A 21,948-nucleotide genomic window follows, 5' to 3' on the forward strand; every position below is an offset into this window, starting at 1 on the left:
TAATATTTATGATAATTTAGATAATAAATATCCATAAATACAAGTAATACTTGGATGTTTTATTTATAATTTGAGCATCGCCGTGGGTGTTACATTTTTTGAGAGGTTCATTTGTAATTCTTAAGATCTCACAAATCAAATTTTATTTTTACTTATAATTTATTTACGTTTTTGCAATAAACAAATGTTTTTGGCATTTAGAATATTAAAACAATCAAAGTATATAAATATCATCCTATCAGCAAAAATAATAATGAAGATTCATCGTGTTGAATTGATATTTAGATTAAATCCGGTCCATCAACATTTTAATATATTTTTATGTTTTATAACCAATTATTTTACTTTGATTTGTTTAAAAAATTTGGTTGAATTGTTTGAAGAATTGTGTTGAATTACTCGATTTAACTTTATTTTTTACATTTGCCAATTGTATTCATAAAAAAACTTTGACACATAGACTTTGAAGAAAAATACCTTTCTGAAATCCCTATAAGATTTGTTCCTATTTTATGTAAATTATTCACATTAGTTTTACATATTATAATAAGCCCACAAATTGTCAATTAAAATATGTATCGGCTGTGACCTATTTAAATTTTAATTGAAAATGTTTAATCACCATTTACATCCGTTAATTCAAATACTTTTAAAACTCATCTGTTTCAACAAATAAAGAGCACTTACTTTTCAAAGCCCATCGTTTGTTCGACAGCAACCCATCCAGGAACCGATAGCCCTGTTCCCTGCACAGTTTATCAGCCACATTGCTGACAGCACTCGTTAAAGACAGCAAATCGCTGGCCAGTACCACTGACGACGCGTAATCAGGAGACTCTCCCAGGGGACCCTTATCCGCGTCCGAATACACATTATAACCCTTATCCTTGTGGATTACTCGATCCGACTCATTGACCCTCTTGAATATTTTATCAACCAATTCCTTATCGATACCAAAAATTTGCGCGGTACGATATAATCGGCTGACATCCCTAGGATCAACATTCTTGGTATCACCTATAACTGTGGCTAGGCGTTTTAGTACCTGCTTATCGATATCTGTGTCATTGTTTTCCGCGACGATCGCACACGTAAATAAAAGGACTAGAATTATCTTGAGCATAATGCCTGCGTGCGCGCGCGCGGCTAAACACTGACTGAATAAACGCAGGATTCGATCAATGAAATATGTCGCCGATCAAGTATCTAATACTCACTGGAATCGCTTCATTGTTTCACGCTATTTCCAACTAGAGTTGTCTATGAGAACCATAATAAGAATGCGGTAGGATAGCTTTCGAGGAAAATCCTTTGAAATAATATAATGCGTAGATAGTGTGCGTATGAAAAATATGTTTTCATCAACATGTTGATTAATCAGACGATATAACGTCAATATACTTTAATGATTTTTAAGTTTTAAAATGATGATATCATAAATTGAAATGTAACGTCAAACAAATACTTAGCATAAAATTCCCGATGACTGTTTTGAAATTTCCAATACACATAGAAAGAATAATTTTTATAGAAAAAAAGCCTCTATTTTACATACCAGTTTTTTATTAATTAACTAAACCAAATTACCTGGTTTCATCCATATTCAATCAGGACTAAGCCTAAAAAATCCTCTTTAAAGTAATATAAATATAGAATAATACATATTATTATCTAGGACTTAAAAAAATCTTCCAACCTATTCCTTTGAAGTAAAACATAATTCTATGTAACCACAACGAATGATCTAATCTTATTACATTTTATACTATAAAAGCTTAGAAGGGCATTAAACATCATATTAGAGTAGTAAATAATAATATGTTAATAAATATTCAAAGCTTATTAAATTTAAATTAATATTCAGAGACCGTCTATTATAATCGCTAAACTTAATAGTTAATTTCTACGTGTTTTATTCATAAAAATAAAAAAATATTGGGTAAAATATTTGGCGTAAAATAATATGAACATAAAATACGTTATTCTTTCAGATTAAAACACTAGCAAAATTTCTCACATTTTCTCTTATTAACTACAGTTATGTTTTTAAAAATAGGATATTTAAAGACACGGGTAAATAATACACAATCTTTTACAATTAAATTTATTTATTTCAGCTATCTGCTGTATCGATAATATTGAGCACCGCTTCGGTTCCCGTTCGCCCACTCCCACTCATCGAGATCCCGATCGTTTCCTCTCAACTCCTCTCCATTTCCCTCCAACTCTTCTCCATTCCCTTCTATCTCTTCTCCTTCCCAATCTTCCTCTCCTTGCTCCTCTTCAATGATCTCTAGATCATCTATCCTATCTTCCTCTTCTAAATTGTCATCTTCTTCCAAAATCTCTTCTAGACTCCTTTCTCTTTGTATCTCATATTCTACTTCGGCTTCAGGTATTTCTTCAAGCACTTCTCTGTGAGCAACTAATGATCTTCTTTTTGGTGGTTCTTCCATTCTTTCTTCTTTTGCTTGAGATTTTTCGTGTACTTCGTTTGATTCATATTTAGCTTCTGACTCTGTATTTTCCTCTTCGTGTTTGCTTTCCTTGAAAATAACATTTGGGAGGGATTGCATCGGAATAACCAAAGTGAGAGTGAGAACGATCGCGGATACAAATATGGCAGCGATTTCTTGAAACTCGAACTGAAACAGAAATTTAATTTTGAACAAATAAAGAAGAAAATTAACGTAACATATTAATATTACGACCATTGATTTTTGAATAAATAAAAATAATGTGTTTAAAAATGTGCCATATTCTTAGACCAAAAAATACTCACTACAGTTAAAATATTAAATTCCCTTGAAGTCTTGACCGTAGCTGCATTTGTCAGAAAGACGATAAACTGGGTTAAATAGAGGGCGTAAGATAATCGACTGATGAAAAGAAGCGGTCGGCTGCATAGAACATTGGACAGGGTTTCTGGAAACAACAAAAATTTTACTGATTAGGATGTATTCAATGATTGTACGATGATTTGATTTGATCTTGGTCACTCGAAACTAGCTGACCCGTAGACGTCCTGTCTTCGCGCAAATTGTCAAACCCGTGAATTTTACATGCCCGTAATGTTTACGAATTTTCTAAATTTCTAGAGGTTTTGTTTCATAAGATCCTTCTCCTAGAAATAACGAACACATCAAAATAAGAATTGTTGAAATCAGCGCAGCAGTTCACGCAGGATGCCGTGATCAAGTTAAATAGGAATTCATTGTTATATATAGAGACTAGCGGTCCGCCCCGGCTTCGCCCGTGGTACATATTTCGCAATAAAAGGTAGCCTATGTTCTTCCTCAGGGTCTAAAGATTGTCTGTGCCAAATTTCATCAAAATCGGTCCAGTAGTTTATGCGTGAAAACCATACATACATAATTACAAACCTTCCCTCTTTATAATATTAGTATTAGTAGGTATAGATTACTAAAAATGAAAACTTTTAAAATAATGTGTATATGGTATTAGTTTATAAATTATAAGTTTCCGCCCGCGGCTTCGCCCGCGCAGTAAAAGAAAAACCCGCATAGTTCCCGTTCCCCTGGGATTTCCGGGATTGCGTCATTTTTCCGGGATAAAAAGTAGCCTATGTCCTTTCTCGGGTATCAAAATATCTCCATACCAAATTTCATGAAAATTGGTTCAAAGTTTAGGCGTGATTGAGTAACAGACAGACAGACAGAGTTACTTTCGCATTTATAATATTAGTATGGATAGTATGGATTATGAATAAGAATAAAGAATATAAGAATAAGAATAAATAAATTTTATTAGGCACACCAAATTACCACCACCAACGCAAACAAAAAAAAAAGAAACAAAATCAAAATACACTCTTAAATATAATCAAACATAAAAATTAAAACTAAGAATATGATTTGTGTGGCGACTGGCGACCTAAAGGGTAAGGCCGCTCAGCATAATATGCTATGCCGATATGGTCAGCATAGCGCTGGTTTTCAGGGCCCCACCAGACAACAAAACGCTTAAGTCTAAAGTGTCTCTCTCTGCTGTTAGTTAATAAAGCAATTAACTAACAGCAGCAATACTCACCGCTATACCCACTGTGCGCCGCATACACCAGCCACGCGAATCCCAGCGCGCTCGCGAGCGGCACGAGCGCCGCGTACTGCGCCGCGAACGTCTGGTTGTACTGGTAAGTGAACGAGCCGGTATCGTACCCCGCCCACAGGACGAGACCCCAGAGGGTGGAGCTGGTGACCCAGCCGAGGATCGTGATGAGCTGATAAATAAATAAATAAAAAAAGACGTGTGGCACTCGGGGACTGCCGCGGTAAAGCTATTGCATAGCATGCCTTCAAGCCACACCTCCGAGCCCGTCGGAGTGGGGAGCGTGAGGTTTTTCGTTACGGAATTTCTGGATTCGGTCCCCGCGCTCAAAGCCCGCGATAGAAGCTATGCAATAGCTTAATAAATATTTCGGGACAATTTTCACACCCTGCACGATCTGATCCCATACTAAGCTTTCACTTGTGTTATGGAAACCAGATGACAAATAAACAAACATATATATAATTTTAAATAAATACTTATATAGGTAATTAACACCCAGACACAGAGCAAACATCTATGTTCATCACACAAATATTTGCCCCGGGTGGGAATGGAACCCATGACCAGAAGTGGCTTGGAAGGCAAGGCACTACCAACCAAGCCAACAGGCCAGTCAAGTCACATTTTCTAGACAAAGGCTAAAACAAAATTATATCAGGGTGATATCATATAGACTATTACTAATTGACGAAACCGAAAGTGATGACGAACAAGAGGACGCAAAAGTTGATTTAAATGAAAAATCGAAATATTTTCAGGCTTACGAACAAAAAGGGAGTTTGATCAATAACCCGAAGATGATAATTAGTTGAAATTAACAAATAGCAAATCTCAGAATGATGATCTGGATTTAAAAAAAATCTCGCATTAAATAACCCATTATTCATCAAATAAATTTTTCGCAAATTACGCGGGAAAACCGCTTCTTATCGTCTCGCGAACATTATCAAGGGCAAAGCTACTAAAGGAATTAAACCAAATTTCCTCAACAGAAAACATCAATATAATCTTGTGCGTATTGTCAATAAAGCAGAATGACTCATTTGGAATAGAACAACCCAGTACGCACGTGTATAAAATATTAAACGAGAATGGTAATGATTAAACTAAGGTAATATTCTCTATTTTTCATACATAAATCGACTGAAGATGTCAGAATAAAAGATAAACAACCGGTCTATAATTACATGTAATAAATGAAAATTTTATAATACTCAAAAGTTGCAAAGCTCTTCTTTAAACATTCAAAACGATAAAAAAGTAAGTCATGACAACTGAACAATAAAAACCGCTACAGTTTCTTGAATAAAAAGGTATTGTACCCTTACAAATGTATTTTAGAATGAAATAACGATCAAACATTTAAATCATCACAGTATTTTTTATTTACGACTAAACATGCAATTACGAGAAACACCTCGCACCGTGTACAACTATTTGCCCATTCAAAATCAACATACAAGAGAACATAGCACTTGATATTTATGCCCACATTCACAAGAACGATCTATTTGCTTACAGATGTCATCTCGAATGCACTCCGCATTGTCATGGTAATCTTGGTGTCATTGTTCATGCATGCGTTTGCGGAAGAGGAAGGTCCATTATCGATATGGTAGTATATTGTTTTTCATGTGAGCAGTTTTGGAGAATAAATTTTGGTGTGGGAAATTTTTGTCATAAAATGTGACATTAATTATAATCAAAAGAGAAATACAAGCACATATTTTTTTTGCTGTTGGAACCTGATGATCAGCCTTCTGTGTGCTACCAGACCGAGACATTTTTTTTCTTCGTCTCCACGGGAAATACGGGAATCGAACCCAGGAACCCTCGGTGAAACGCTCACGCATCAAACAACGTTACAAAGGAGGCGATCAACTATTATCATTCTGCTTATAGGTTTAAAATAATATAAATGTACCTATTAAATATTTTAATACAAATGGTAAAATTATCCTTAGAATTATAGGGCAAAAAACCAAAACCACACTGATCTAAAACCGTATCGAAAATATTGTCTTACCTTATTATTCGATGCCGGGTTCCTAAGTGCCAATCCCAAGCTGATTCCGATCAAGTACGAAGTGCTTCGATGTAAAATGGACGTGTAGCTCATTAGCCCAGTACGGTACAGCTGTTTTACGCTGGAAAATTTTAAGCTGTTTGTAACGACATTTCTTTGAAATGCGCTTGAGAGACTTGTTTTTATTCTTGTGAATTCGCTATACTAAAAACGTATCAAAGTGATAGACAGGTAACAATATTGTAATTTAAAACGCCAAAGGTCGTTTGTAAGCCGCGCTTGATCTTCCTGCGTAAAATACATTGCATATCACCAGCTCATATACACGAGTCGGACAATTAATTACCTCACTTTAGTATTGCTATCCTATACCTTTTACAACGTTTTGTACTGTTACATCTCAAATATAGACGAGATCCCAGCAACTTCTATCGAGGCTTTACCGACTGGTCATTCAATTTTACTGGTCAGGAAATCTACCTATTTCGAAGGAAGAATTCCACCTTCCTTCCGCCATTTAATTTTCAAGCACAATTCAGCTTTACGCTGGAAAATTAAACGGTTTCTACGAGAGCCTGGAATCGGGCTCCAATTTCCGGGACCGGGATATTCGTGTGTGGGAAGTTAGAACCGAAATATAGTGAGAATACGTTATGAGGTGTTATTACCAGGGCCGAAATGTGTGGAACAAAGCTAGGCGCATTGAAGAGCACCGCATCGTCTTATAAAATTTTCGTTGCTAGTCTGCACGTTTTGAATTTTTTTTTTAATTCATTATTTTTATTTTGTTTTTCTAAAATAATCCAGAAACTATTTACTGTTTGGAATTTCTAATAGCCAGGGCCACACTTGGACATTAAATGCATTGAAATGAATCTTTGGTTGTATTTTCCATCAGTTGACAACTATCATAATGACAATAAAAATTCTATTAATTTTAATACTGGAAAATACAACCAAGGATTCATTTCAATGCATTTAATTTCCAAGTGCGGCCCTGGCTTAGAAATTCCAAACAGTAAATAGTTTCTGGATTATTTTAGAAAAACAAAAATACAGCTTTGATTAAAAATGGTTTATATACATTTTGGTTCAGAATAGATTTTAGAAACGACTTGGTAGAAAACAAAGCAATTCTACGTTGTCAATTATCAATTAAATAAATACTTGAACTATTGAAATATGCAATTAATTAAATATATCGGAAATAAAAATACTGAATTAAAAACAACATTGTAAAACGTGCATATTGTGGTGACAAACTAAAGTAAATAAGGTCACTATAAAGTGTCAATTACCGCGTAGAATTAAAGTTTGAGGTCAAAAAGTATTTATTGAACTACATTTTTAATGTATTTCATTGTATGTTTCTTTTGTATTGATTTATTGATATGTGATATTAAAAATGACCATCAATGTTTAATATTGATAAGGATCAGAGATATAAAGAGATAATATGAAAAAGCATTTATAGGTAATAGCTATTTAACCATATTTTAACTATATTTTATGTAGACTGTTTACATTAATCATTAGAAACAATAATAATTTGCAAAATAAATGAAGGTAGTTTCAAAAAAGCTCTCCACAATTTTAAAATAACCGCCGCAACTTCAGTCTGGCAGCAACCTCGCTACCGATACAATATCGTCTTATTTAAAACCAAATTGAATTGCGTTGAATATTTCGAAACGAAAATCTTCTGTGTTCTGGTGTTTTTATTTGGAAAACAAAAAAATTGAAATGAATGGTTAAAGAAAACAAGGGTTATAAAAATTATTTCAACTTACCTAACTCCATGATAAGCGATCATAGTCAGTCGGTGGTCCCTGAACATGGTGTATCTCGAGTAAGCGGCGTACAAATGTATGCAAGGCATGGCCAGTCTCGCGCCTGTCACATCTGCCTGTATCGCCCATACTAGCACACTGCCGAGGAACGACAGCTGCATGTCCAGCGCTAGTTGATGTGTTTGTGGGGCGCACTGATGAGTGCAATATAGAGAAATAAATATTAAAGGACATTTTTCACACACGGCACTATCTGATGCCTAAGCTTTCGCTTGTGCTATGGAAACCAAATGACTGATAAACATACATATATAATTTTAAATAAATACTTATATAGACAATTAATACCCAGACACAGAGCAAACATCGATGTTCATCACACAAATATTTGCCCTGGGTGGGAATCGAACCCACGACCTCTGACTTGGAAGGCAGGGTCACTACAAACCAAGCCAACCGGTCAGTCAACACCGGTAACATTTATATAAGAATATGGTTTGTTTGAATAATACGATATGAGCTTAATAGCTCGTGCCTTCAGATATCTCGAGTAAGCGATACACAAATGTATGCAAGGCATGGCCAGTCTCGCTCCTGTTACATCTGCCTGTATTGCCCATACCCACATTATAATAGATAGAATTCATACTTTATCGGCAAGACGTGAAACTGGCAATTAGTATTTCAAAACTGTATCTACAATTATTGTAATAATTAATAGGTAGTCTTGTGAATTTTAGGTAAACTTAGGTAGCTTATTAGGTAGGCTATTTAAGGTAAGTTTGTAATTTGAAAGTCTAATTTTCAGTCACAAAGGGTTGTCTTCAATCGTAGGCGGTATTTTAATTGTTTCAATAAAGTTTCAAGCTTTTAGGTGTATCACCTTTAAACTAATACAAACTTTAAATTAATAACGTAATTAATTTATATTAAATTTCTGGATGAAAGGAGAGGAAATTTTGCCAATTTGTGTGATTTATGGCTTTCATTTTAGGATGGAAGAAAACTAGTTAATAAATTGTATATCTAAATTATATGCAAATATATTCTAGATTAGATACATTTTTAATTTTATCACTTTTTTGCATAAAAAAAATAGTTAAATTGGACATAGCGAACTACAAAATCACACTGGAATAAAATCACATTATGTATCTTTATTTAGACCACCAATTTCTCTAAGGAAATTTAAATAAATCAATTTCATATGAACTATACATAATATAATTTAGTTGAAAAATTCAAACTCACCATATTCTCCAAGCCGAAATAATTCTGTAAATAGAACATATTCCACCACCAGCCATCTTGGCATATTTGTGCGTTCTTCGTCACAAGGCTTCCCCAACGCGGGCCGATTGAGATGTGATCCCAGATGTATGCGTAAAACCATAGTATAGCTAAGAGCGCTGGAGTTAACCTAAAGTATTTATTTATTTTAATAGCATTAAATACAATATATTAATATTAAACAAATAAAGAGCGTGTGTGCCGTGCATACGTGTCAGAAGTGTAACTTCTTTGGCAAGATTCAAAGATACCAAAATCGTCGCCTTACTCCATGACGTGACGGTATTGCCAAAATGCGACCTTGAAATTTGAGTTTACATATTTTTATAAAATAGAGAACTATTAAGGTTGATAATAACATTTCGGGCATACAGTTTGTGTGTGTGGCATGCACTCTATTTTTAAATTGAAAACTAAACATAATATAGATTACTCTTTAACGTAAATACAATTAAAACTATTTATATATTTGCGACTAGACATGTTTTTATTGTAATGTTAAAAGCCTTAGTAATTAAAGTCTCTGTAAAACTGAATACAGAGTCCAAAAATAGCAATAGAAAATCTTCTTTCTAATGTTTTAATTGAGATAAAACGTTTATTTTCCCAATGAACTAACTTATATTGTAACGTATCTATATTTGGAAATAAAACAATTCAGTATTACTAAATTAATAAGCAACCTGTTTATATGTACAGAATTGGCGAAAATATAACGACTAATTATTAAATATATTATTTACTTTGCACGTGTACAACGTTAGGCAAAAAATTTTTATACCATTTTCATCCTAAAACCAATAGACAAAAGACATATTTCTGTATATATCATGATATGTTACAAAAATACTCTTATACCAACATTTAACACGTGTGTAATAACAAATGGTTATTGTTTGCAGTTAATTCTCACTATATAAAAATAAATAATTATATTGCCATACAATTTATGTTCCTAATTAACATCAGCTTCAGAAGATTTACAACTTTTAAATCAATTGAATCAATATGACACATCTGACGATGTTCAATATATTGACATCTACTAACATTCCCACTAATATGTATTATAAATGCGGAAACCACAGCGTCTGTACACCTGTTCACCTGTTCACCTGATTCTACTGAACCGATTTTGATAAAATTTTAAACTTTTTACAAGTTATCGAAAATAGGCTACTCTTTCGTATAGAAAACAAAAAAATTGGAATATAATATTTCAAGACAGAATAAATAATTGAAAAAGACAAGTAAATTTTTAAGAAGCCAAATCTCGATATGATAGAAATAGACGAGCAAAACCGCAGTCAGAAAACTGTTATTTTATAAAAGGGAAACAGATTATACTACACTATAAATCTTACCTCAAATACCTCGACGCCAATTTATTAAAAGCGCTAGTTTTGGTAGAAGTTCGATACGCAGTAAGAGTCCCGCTCAAGAGGAGAAAGCAGTCCGTGAACACCCAGCCCACTCGGTACCAAGACCAGAGTGGGGAAGATACCATCTATATGTACAAAAATAACATAAAAAAGACGTGTGGCACTGGCACTCGGGGACTGCCGCGGTAAAGCTATTGCATAGCATGCCTTCAAGCCACACCTCCGAGCCCGTCGGAGTGGGGAGCGTGAGGTTTTTTCGTTACGGAATTTCTCGATTCGGTCCCCGCGTTCAAGGCCCGCGACAGAAGCTATGCAATAGCTTAAAAAGGTCAATTTACTGAATAACATATTATGAACCTTTATACAAATAGTAGTAAGGGAAAAAAGTACCTAATGGAAGTATTATATTTTATAGAACACTGGAATGTTTTAAAATAAAAAAAGATATGCATAGATAGTATATTATGTATATTTGTAGTTGAATTTAGGCAAGTAATTTTATTATTAAGTATAAAGAAATCGATAAAAAAATCCGTCGAATTAAAAGAATAGTTTGAATGTTGAAAAAAAAATACATTACTTTTTCAAGCAATATTAAAGGGCATAGAAACAAGACAACTTCCTATCATAACTAATTTTCATTAACACAGTTACCAAACAAATTATTTAGTTTGAACTTGGCGAATTATTACAATTGCTAAGAGATACTCAATAATCTCAATATTGAATATGAAGCGCCTACTAAAGTTATAGCGTCTTTGATCTTCCCTTTTGCCAATTTAATTCTGGTAGGCGCATGTTTATTTACTTTGTTAAAAGACCATTTACATTGCTTAGTTTACATTCGCCTACATAAATGTCGGAGTCGAAACAATATAACGAAAACGTAATTAAGTTTCTGGAATGTGTCTTTGTAATAAGAAAGAATTCAGACTTTTTCAGGTAATATTTATTTTAAGCCAATTGGATGGAAGAACAATGGCGAAAAAATATTTTAAATGAGAAGAAGATTTAAGTAGGCCACAATAATTATTAAATTTGGCATTTCAAAACCTTAATTGAAGTTATTTTTGAAGTAACATTAATTGAAGTACAAAACCTTAATTTAAATAATTAAATTTGGCAATACAAAAACTTAATTGAATATTAACAGTATAGATACGTAGAAAAATTACTTATTTTCTATCACTATTCGTTAAAAATATACCACATCTTAAGTGCACTCTATAAAAAATTAGTAAATGCTTGATTTATTTTGACTTATTGTTTAATCTATAGAATGTCTATTAAACTCAGAAGGCGTTGATAGTTTAGCTGTATCTTAATCATAAGTAAGTATCTAAATAACAGGGTTCCTGTAGATACGGAACCCTAAACTTTTGGTACATGAGTATGTTTTTCTGTTAACTTAACCCATTTATAAACCTGTATGTGTGCATATTTAAACTGACCAATTAACCAAATTATAAACCAACATTTAACCAACGTGCACATACAAGTTCGGATTGTCTCCACGTCACGGCCGTCTAGATATGCCAAATCACTCAACTGGCTCACTTGGAGAGTCGCCAAGTATAATGAACATATGTCCAGAACTCATCCGTCACTCTGCGTGATTTGGAACGTTGGATTTTGTTGATTGGGGAAGTTTTGTTATCGTTCGTTTTGTTTATGGGAAATAAAAAATAGCAGGCAAATTGTTCCAAGTGTGATTATGCTGCTATGTATACGCAGGCGTTATTTTTTTTCGCCATTTCAATAAATTCATTTCATTTCATGCCATAATGTATCGAACGATATAATGAACAATTTTACCGCATCTCATAACAACATAATATGCAACAGAAAGGCAACTATTGCAAGTAAAGTAATAATTACAAAGATAAAACAGATGAATCCTAGTTAAGAACTAATTCAATAAATTAAAATTAAACCATCTATATAATGTAAAGAAAGTTTTTGAATACCTACCTCAGTCATTTTAACTCGATTCGTATACGGCATATGAGCAACTGGCAGGAACTTATGTGCCGCTATAAGGGCGATAGTAGAAATGGCTCTCAGCCCATGTATGCTTGGGATCTCGTCGGAGCCCGCGGGTGCCACCAGTTTCTTCATTGTGCGCGTTAGAGAGAACGCGTTTATGAATCCATCTAGTGCAAGAAATGTATGGTTTATATGATTTATTTTTTGGTATTTTTGCAAATGTGTTATACTATTGCTTTGCTCGGGATCACCCGATTTAAAAATGGTAGTTTATGATAGTAGGTAATGGTGAAAATCCACGTAAAATCCGTCATAGATATACATTTTGAGACAAATAAACAAAAAATATACAAAAAATGTTATCTTACATAAATATTAGTTTCGATCGAATAGTATTATAATACTGTACTACTAGAGACTACATCGATTTCAAATATTATTTCATCAGTAAAAGCAAAAATTTTCTCGAGTCACAAAGGCTATATTTTATTTTTGTCAACCAGGGTCCAGGGTGGACCCGAAACAAGTGTTTACAAACAAAAATTAAAGAATTTGTAATCCCCGTTCATAATTCATACCTACGAGTTATTTTATAAGGATTAATAATGATTTATTATCACACTGTAAATAAGAGAAAATGGTGTATAAAAGAGCATAAATTTATTATATAACTCAACAGCAAAGTCAATGCTAAGCTGATACCTCAATTACAATTTAAAAGGGTTATTTATTACACTATCCATATTCACTTGGGAAAGATAAGTAATTAAATCGCCCCACTACAGTCAGTGCATTAAGGCTATTGAAAATTATATGAAAAATTAAATTTTAATCAATAAAACACATTACTGCTACGGCTGCACTTTACCGAGCAATAAATACAGCGATAATGACATTTTGTACGGGATAATTACAACGAAAATGTTAATCATTGCAGTGAATGTTACTTATGAAAAATAAGTTACGTAACATTTTTTAGATTAATGAATAACCTATTGGGTAATAAATAATGAATAACTAGATTAATAAATAATGGGTCTAAGAAAATCACTAATTTATAAGATGCTACAAAATTCTCAATTTGGAGATTTATTTTTTAATATGAGCCGTAGAGTCTTGATCATAAAAATTAAACAGAGTACCTATTCAATATAATAGATTTTTCAGCCTTTTATTTAGAAAACCAGACAAGCAATGTTTCTCTACAATAATACAATTGAAAATATATTTTCTTTTTAGATTTCGCATTCTTTTGTCGGGTTATTTTATGTTTAATTTTTATTTTTTATCAAAACTTAATACCAACAAGAGCATATTAAATACAATGCGGGTAATGTTTTAATTGTTATCAGATCGATTTTTCGACGGAATAAAAAAAACAATTTTTCCCGAAAAACTTAAATAAAAAATCGACCGCTCAAGGGTTAAAATAAATGTTCACAGCAATAACAGCTTACGACATATGAGATTAAATATTTCCAAAAAAATCATTGAAATCTCCGATCACCACGATCATTGTAAAATTCAGCCAAAGACAATACAAAATGACCTGAGGTTACTTACAACACATGTATGCGTAATTCATGCTAATTACCGGAGCATCTACATTCGTCTATTTGAATCACAATCGATGTGAACGCAAGTGGGTTAAGGTCGCTCAAGTCTATTAAAATCTTAATTCTTTAACAGCAAGTTTTGTTAATCTAAACTATAATTTTATAAAGCTGAAGAGTTTGCTTAAACGCGCTAATCTTCGAAACCACGGATTTGAAAACTTATTTCAGTGTAAGATAGTCCATAAATCGAGGCAGGCTATAATATATCATCACGCTAAGACCAATAGGAGCGAAACAATGCAAGTGAAACCGCAGGGCACAGCTAGTGTTTAATGAGATATTTAATATATTTTACGTTAAAAAGACTGTGTGCACTGCAGTAAATTTAAAACTAAAATTGTAGGTCAAAAAGGTATTTACCTGATTTCTTAGTCCCTTCGATATCTTGTGCTTTCCCATCATCTTCACCACTATTATCGTCTTGTACACTTCTATCATCCAATAGATCTCGAATCGTTGCATACAGAACGATCAGTAGAATCACAGCATAAAAAGCTCTGAAAATAGATTTGTTTTATTTTAATAATATTTCTTTTTTAATTTACGTCACTGAAATCTAGATTCATAAAACCATCACTCCCTCTTTGCATTTGTTATCACAAATCTATTTGTTGAACAGACAGATACTATCTACTAAATCCAGTTATCAAAAAAATATTTTTCTTCAACATTTTCTATTATAATATAGTGCTAGTTTAAATCTGCGGTTTACTCGCTTAATAAAAAATTTTTGTCACAATGTTTGTAACTATACTCCTCCAAAACCGCTCTACTGATTCTCCTGAAACTTTGTGTATAGGTAGTTATAATACAGTAGTAGTAACCTAATGACTAACAAAGTCAAACTATAATTTATCTACGTGTCAAATTATCGAAGATCGATCAATCATTGCATCATAGTTGAATAACAAACATTCATACATTCAAACTTTTGCATATATAAAAGCAACAAGCTTAAAAATAGATCCAAACGTCTTACATAAAATTGCAGTCTTTATGTATTTACCAAGTCCAATTGTACGTAATTAATTACACGTAAAGAGCGTATAAAAATAGAGTAATGTATTGCAGAAGTTTATTGAAAGTAGAATCTTCAAGTTTAATAACATCCTTATACCATAAAATTTTATATCAGTACCCGATTTAAAGATATTTTTATGGAGTCAATCGTTTGGCAAATGTTCAAATTTATCGTTGGTGTTTATTTGAGATATGCCCTTCGGTTAAATCGGATACTGAATATTTTAAGGATAAATATTTCTATATTTGTGTGACAATTATTTCGACTTACGAATACAAATGATGTACAATAAATTAGAGAATTTATTAAGAACGTTTACATGGAGATCATAAATAGGAATATTATCTACCGTATAATATATATACTTTTATAAAAAAATAACTGTTTATTAATTGATTCTTTGGTAGGCTTAATTAGGCATAGCAGCTTTTCTTATTTTAGTATTTTATAATATCACTAGGTTTCCGCCCGCGGCTTCGCCCGCGCAGTCAAAGAAAAACCCGCATAGTTCCCGTTCCCGTGGGATTTCCGGGATTGCGTCATTTTCCCGGGATAAAAAGTAGCCTATGTCCTTTCTCGGGTATCAAAATATCTCCATACCAAATTTCATGCAAATTGGTTCAGTAGTTTAGGCGTGATTGAGTAACAGACAGACAGACAGAGTTACTTTTGCATTTATAATATTAGTATGGATTATCTTCATAACCTTACAACGTTAAAAGGTGCATACAAATACTCCAGACCGATTAAGAAACAGAAACATACTTACAACGTCAATAGCGTAGGGATTTCCAGCCATTCCTCCCACCAATCCCCTTTCTTCTGAACATGACAGTCATTATCATCAACTTGTACGCGTATAGAAATCCCCAATTTATTGTAATGCTTAATAGCGTCCTTTAAGATGATTTCTACATCATCAGCATTACACGGTGATGGAACACACAAGCCCCAGCTCAACGTTGAGAATCTTGGTACGAAGTGACCTGGCTGAACAATATATTGAGCGGCATTATCACTATGCTTTTATTTACATATTCTTCATATTATGAGGCTATTTAAGGGACAGTTGTATTTTCTTTATTAAAGTTTCTTTCGTAAGTCAATTATATTGAATACTAGTATATTAAAATATTAATTAAAATGAATTATTGTAGCCAGTAGCTTCACTACATAGTATAAAACAAAGTCGCTTTCCCTGTCCCTATGTCCCTATGTCCCTATGTCCCTTTGTACGCTTAAATCTTTGAAACTACGCAACGGATTTTGATGCGGTTTTTTTTAATAGATAGAGTGATTCAAGAGGAAGGTTTATATGTATAATAAGATCCATTAAGTAGTGGAGAAGTACTGTTATTTTTGAGGTTTCTAATGTGATGTCGTAAAAAATTACATTTATTCCGCTTACATTGCAAACGCAGGCTGAACCCTACGAGTTTTATCAAAATAATGTATTAAGTATTATACACATTGAAAAGGTCTACAGAAAAGTCCGCGATGGTATATGTCTATCTCTTATGGATAACCCACAATAACTTTTTATTGTCATTTACTTTTTACGACAAATAATGGCTAATTTTCGAAGCGATTTTAACCAATACAGCATTAATCCTTAACCAATTAAATACCATGGATACATTGTTCATTTAATATAGATCTATATGGCCCTTTACACCGTATGATTTAAGTGAATATTTTCGAAGATATTACAGATTTAAAAATTGCAGGACGTAGCGTTTGCGGCCGCCCGGCTATGTATTTTATACCCGTGCGATGCCGGAGGCCGGAGCGGGCCGCTATATTTTTATACCTATACAACGTTCACAATTTTTCTGTAGTGTATTTAGTATCAGCATTGCACCCGTGCGAAGCCGGGGCGGGTCGCTAGTAAGTAATAAATTAAACTACCTTCAATGTGATTTATACTTTTTATATCTACTGTAAACAATTCATTTGAAGGGTATCAATTTACTTAAAATCCCTTCAAGCACCTAAAGAAACATAAACTCACATCATCGACCCTGCTCTTAATAAGATTCCTGCCTTGCAAAAGGTCCACAGGGACCTCTAAAGTTGGATGCTCAGCCTTAACATCCATTACTGCCAAGCAATATTTTCCCTGGACTTTGACGACGCTCCCAGTTTCCAACTGCACTCGAGCCCGGCTTTCCAAACACTGGTCAAAGTCGCCAAGCTGGATTCCATTACCTTGGAGTATCCCCGAGGGGATTTTCGCTGTTGCATCGAGCACTGTAAAAAATTCAACACGAGCCCCTTGAGGAACTATTGTAAGCGAACAACACGCCAAGGACGCAGTTTTATGGCCATTATCACTCAGTGTTTCGGACGTTCTTGCGATCACTAATAATACCATTTATTAATAACTTTATAGCTATAATAATATACTTGTAGAGCATGACTAGATACCAAGAATAGGCATGACGACAGTATCCATAAATGATCGTATTAGTGTTCTTAGGGGAAAATATATGATAAATAAATTAAATATAGTGACTTAGAAATCTTAAAAACATTAAGATTAATGAGATTATCAATAAAATAAAACATTGAAATTCTGCAGTTAGCCATTTTGACTAAAACACGCGTGACGTCACGCTTAAGTAAACAACTCACGTCAGATGTGTTTTTGTTGTTATGAATATGTTGAGTATACGCATTTTTATTTATATTTATTGTTTCACGTATGCTTTATCGACACAGAACAGAAATATAATTACGAATTCACGAATACGTGGTTCGGGGTTCTCCGCACCAACTTTATACAATCATTTCTTATTATTTTCTCGCTTGAAATAATTACTAACACATTTTTGAGCATTATTTTTATGTGGATTCACACTGAAATACTGCACACCACTTATAAACTTTGAAATTCGTTTCTATAACACATAATAAATAAATATTTTTTTAATTTTCTTCACAATGCGTACAAATAATTACGTATTTACGAAAGAGTGACGTCACGCCTACGCCATGACACCTGCGAGCTGTTTTGGCACAGCTAATAAATATTTTTTGAAAAATGGCTTTTATCTTCGTTAAATTTAAGTATATTACCGAAATATAGGGTTTTTCTTGTATAGTAAACGTATACACACATTATGGAAGAGGATTTCAAAATCTTTCGTCATGCCTATTGCAGATATGTCAATTATTAAACACTAGCTTTCCGCCCGCGGCTTCGCCCGCGCAGTCAAAGAAAATCATTTCATTTAAATCATTTATAATCATTTATACCCGCATAGTTCCCGTGGGATTTCCGGGATTGCGTCATTTTCCCGGGATAAAAAGTAGCCTATGTCCTTTCTCGGGTATCAAAATATCTCCATACCAAATTTCATGAAAATTGGTTCAGTAGTTTAGGCGTGATTGAGTAACAGACAGACAGACAGAGTTACTTTCGCATTTATAATATTAGTATGGATGTATGCATGTTACAATGAATGTGACGATGAATATAGAACTGAAACTAACATTGATGCAATAGAAATATTTTAATGTTAGATTACCCTAGATATTGTGGGGCATCTACATTTAATAACAAGGTATAGCACTTCGTTTGTTTACTTTTTGATGCATAGTTGTAGGCGTATTTTTATTAGAAACTATTTTTATCCAGACGGATTGTCCTGACGGACGATCGTGATAACACAAACAATATCACAGTAAAAATGAATCTAAACTTTAAAGAAAGTATATTTGTATAGCTTTGTAAGTGATAATTGTATTTGTTATTATTATTATTTTCTAGAAATGCATCATTTATGATACATTTATATTATTTAATTAATTAATTCTAGTTTAAATAAAAGAAAAATGTGTCTATTTTTGTTGAATTTCATAGTGATTCATTTGTTAGATAATGGCACGACTTCCTTCATGATAAACATTGATCACTTTTAGAATTATTTATTTTTTACTCGTGTGTAGCTGAAATCTCTGAACCAGTGCCAGACTTAAACTGTTCAGAAGGAAGGAATCGTGATTACATCGTTATGTATTGATCGAAACTGAATATTTATGTATTTTTATTCGTTATTCAAATATTTTTATATTAGGATTTCTGACCAAAAAGTGTTATGCTATCGAGGTTATACGTTACATGTTAACTGCGTTATGTAAACAAATTCATAGCGAATATTGGCATGGTACTTACTATTTAATGCCCAAAGTTTAGTCCCACGTAACTGCCTCAGCAATATTTGTCCATGTCGCCGACACTCCGGATTATGTACACGTGAAAAATTCGGTGCAAACGTTGGAAAAAATGCATAAAAATCCTCGAATTCGCTTTGAAGTAAAATTTTTCTCTGCAATGCATCAGTAAACGGCTTTATTTGACTATCCTTTTTTTCATTATTTTCCTTTGCAACATCTTCTTTAAGGATTTGTCTCGAGCCGGTTTTAGACTCTTTTCTAAGAACTTTTTCAACTTTAACATCGTCAACTATTTTTGATTGTGGAAGAGGTTCTTTAGAAATTATATGACTTTGGAGTTTTCCAGCTTCTATGTGTGATTTTACTTTTATTTTTTCTAGACCATCCTCTGATTTTACATCCGAACCTTTCTTATCCGATTCTGTTTTGGGTGATTTCTCTTTGTTTATTATTATTGTCTTTGGTTCTTTAACTACTTCCTTAGGTGATGTTTTTTTCGAACTTTCTTTTTCTTCTTTCATATCTTTCTTCTTTTCCAGCTTTGAATTTTCTACAACTTTCTCAGCTATTTGAATTTTTGGTTGTTTTACTACTACTGGTTCATTTTCTACAGGCTTCATGATTGGAGTAGCTTTTAGTTTTGACACAGGTTTTATGATTTTCGTTTCTTGTTTTGAATCTTTTTCATTAACTACATCGATTTCTTTATCATCTTCAATTTCATCATCGCTTTCATCCATAACACTTACATCATCATCACTATCGTCTTTGTCGTCATCATCGTCGTCATCGTCTTTATCATTGGAACGTTTCTCGCTTACGAGATTTTTAATCTGCTTAGGACCTACTTTCAAACTATCAGCCTGTATTGTTTTTTTCTTGATATTATCAGAACTAAATTCATCGGATTTTCTATCATCTTCCCCATTATTTTCCTCGTCGTCGTCGATAATTCGCGTTTTGATTTTTGTACTCAACTTACTTTTACTATCACTAAGTATATTTTTCTTTAAAGTACTCAAATCATCGTCATCCTTATCACTTTCTTTGCCATCTCTTAATTTGCTATCTAATTCTGGTTTAAGTTTTTCTTTAACTAGTTTTTTTAAATCTTCAAACATGCGCTTACTACTGAGTTTACTTTGCTTTTGACCAAGGTTAACATCATTCACATCACATGAATCACACTGTTTTTTGGAATCTGGTTTGCTTTCATGGGCGAGTCGCACCCGGAACGCGCTAACTGACACTAGAGTAAGAATTCCGATTGAAATAAGAGCAAACGTCCATCTGTGGCTCACCATGGCCGGAGCGTGAGACGCTCACGGCGCCATCATACGTAAAACTGAAGTATATTACGCGTTCGCACCGCGACGTCTATTTTCATCTCCAATAATTTTCAACGTACAAGCGCGGATGCTTCATTGATAATACCGAAAAGTACTTCTTGGATAAAGATTTAACTGCTTTTTGAAAGTTATTTTGTTTTAAATGTTACGATTCCCGGCTGAAGTTAATTCGAGTGTACTGGTACGAGGGCACGGTTATGGCATGCGTCCAAGATTAGTGTAAAAATAGTGTTGCAAAGGCGATTGTCCGGTGCGCAAGGCGAATTAATGGATTGATAGCATTTCACATGCTTTATCGGCTGACTGACGTGGATTGAAATGTTTACATGTTATGCATATCGTCGTCGTCGTTGGCCTATTAAATCTATGGTAGATTATATATGCAGTTACATTTTAATTACGAAGTTAAAGTTATGCATATACGGCGCCACATACAAAAAACCCAATGTTTATGCATTACTATTATATAGACAAGTCTCAATTTAAGGTAAATTACTGAAAATTAGTCACTGAAAACACAAAAAAAGTTTAAGACTGAGCTGCGAGTAATAGGCCAATCTAAAAATAGTTCTACATCACCGTTGCACTCTTATTTCGCGATACTTAAAAGTACTGTCGCAAATAGAGGTCGTTAATTAAAAAGTACAATTATCTAACTTATTGAACAATTACTCGGAATAGGAAAAAATCTTCTTCAAACACTCTCATTAATCGTTCGTCATTAATCCATCGATGAAATCATTTGTAAGAAAGGTCATCTTATCGATATCTTTTAACGATCGTAAAAAACTATAAAGCATGCTGAAATTGATGCATTTACTGATTTATACTGCCACTTGCAATAAGGCTGGACATAAGGAAGATGAACAGTTTTACTTTTGTGCAGCAATAACTATCAATATTATGCATGCTTTATACGGACCGCAAGCGTAGGTATTCCGAGACCTGCAATTTGTCAATGGTTTATTGATTTCTTTTTCGGAGTTATAGAACTTTACACGGCACTGTATAATTTTCGTATGATTATTGGATAAGCAATTTGCAATAAACAAGAACTTTTTGGTTTCGTTTTTTATAATACTTAGCTATTGGTACATTGAAGTATAATATTGTTTTGTTATTTCGTTAAAGTTATTTTAACTTTTATTTCTGATTTTTTATTGTTATCTTTTTGTAAAGCTATACAAACGTAATCTGGAGAAGATAAACTTGAGTAGAGGAGAAGATAAAAAAGTAAT

The 21,948-nt window shown here is 33.3% G+C and overlaps 2 protein-coding genes across 3 annotated transcripts in view; both read right to left on the reverse strand.

Moving 5' to 3' along the window:
• The window catches only part of LOC149482473 (nose resistant to fluoxetine protein 6-like), a 32,684-nt gene extending 31,515 nt beyond the window's left edge, over positions 1–1,169 (reverse strand). For both annotated transcript variants that reach the window (XR_016316705.1, XM_089704055.1), the window contains exon 1: positions 688–1,169. Coding sequence is in view for 1 of the 2 variants with exons in the window: in XM_089704055.1 (XP_089560181.1) it covers positions 688–1,123 (436 nt within the window). In the remaining variant the exon portion in view is untranslated. The remainder of the gene's footprint in view (positions 1–687) is intronic.
• Positions 1,170–2,106: 937 nt separating this feature from the next.
• LOC149482474 (O-acyltransferase like protein-like) lies at positions 2,107–20,845 on the reverse strand. The gene is made up of 12 exons (XM_089704047.1): positions 19,360–20,845; positions 17,194–17,432; positions 15,952–16,172; positions 14,522–14,658; positions 12,531–12,712; positions 10,542–10,684; positions 9,139–9,307; positions 7,888–8,081; positions 6,098–6,218; positions 4,051–4,240; positions 2,783–2,925; positions 2,107–2,645 (listed from the first exon to the last, which is right to left on the reverse strand). The coding sequence occupies exons 1-12, from the start codon at positions 20,663–20,665 to the stop codon at positions 2,118–2,120; spliced, it is 3,573 nt and encodes a 1,190-aa protein (XP_089560173.1). The 5' UTR covers positions 20,666–20,845; the 3' UTR covers positions 2,107–2,117.
• Between the last annotated feature and the right edge of the window lie 1,103 nt (positions 20,846–21,948).

The sequence above is a fragment of the Colias philodice genome, chromosome 15 (genome assembly GCF_061535455.1).
Source record: "Colias philodice isolate Cphi_HAF_F1 chromosome 15, ilColPhil1 Martin Lab GWU primary, whole genome shotgun sequence".
NCBI classification, from domain to species: domain Eukaryota; kingdom Metazoa; phylum Arthropoda; class Insecta; order Lepidoptera; family Pieridae; genus Colias; species Colias philodice.

Bases quoted from the DNA above. Each gene is read 5' to 3' on its own strand.
- LOC149482474 (XM_089704047.1), bottom strand. From the start codon at position 20,665: ATGGTGAGCCACAGATGGACGTTTGCTCTTATTTCAATCGGAATTCTT. The intron at 17,433-19,359 runs GTAAGTACCATG...AATTTTTTACAG, and splicing joins TAAACTTTGGGCATTAAATA to TGCTCGATGCAACAGCGAAA. The intron at 12,713-14,521 runs GTAAATACCTTT...TTCTTGCACTAG, and splicing joins CGAAGGGACTAAGAAATCAG to ATGGATTCATAAACGCGTTC.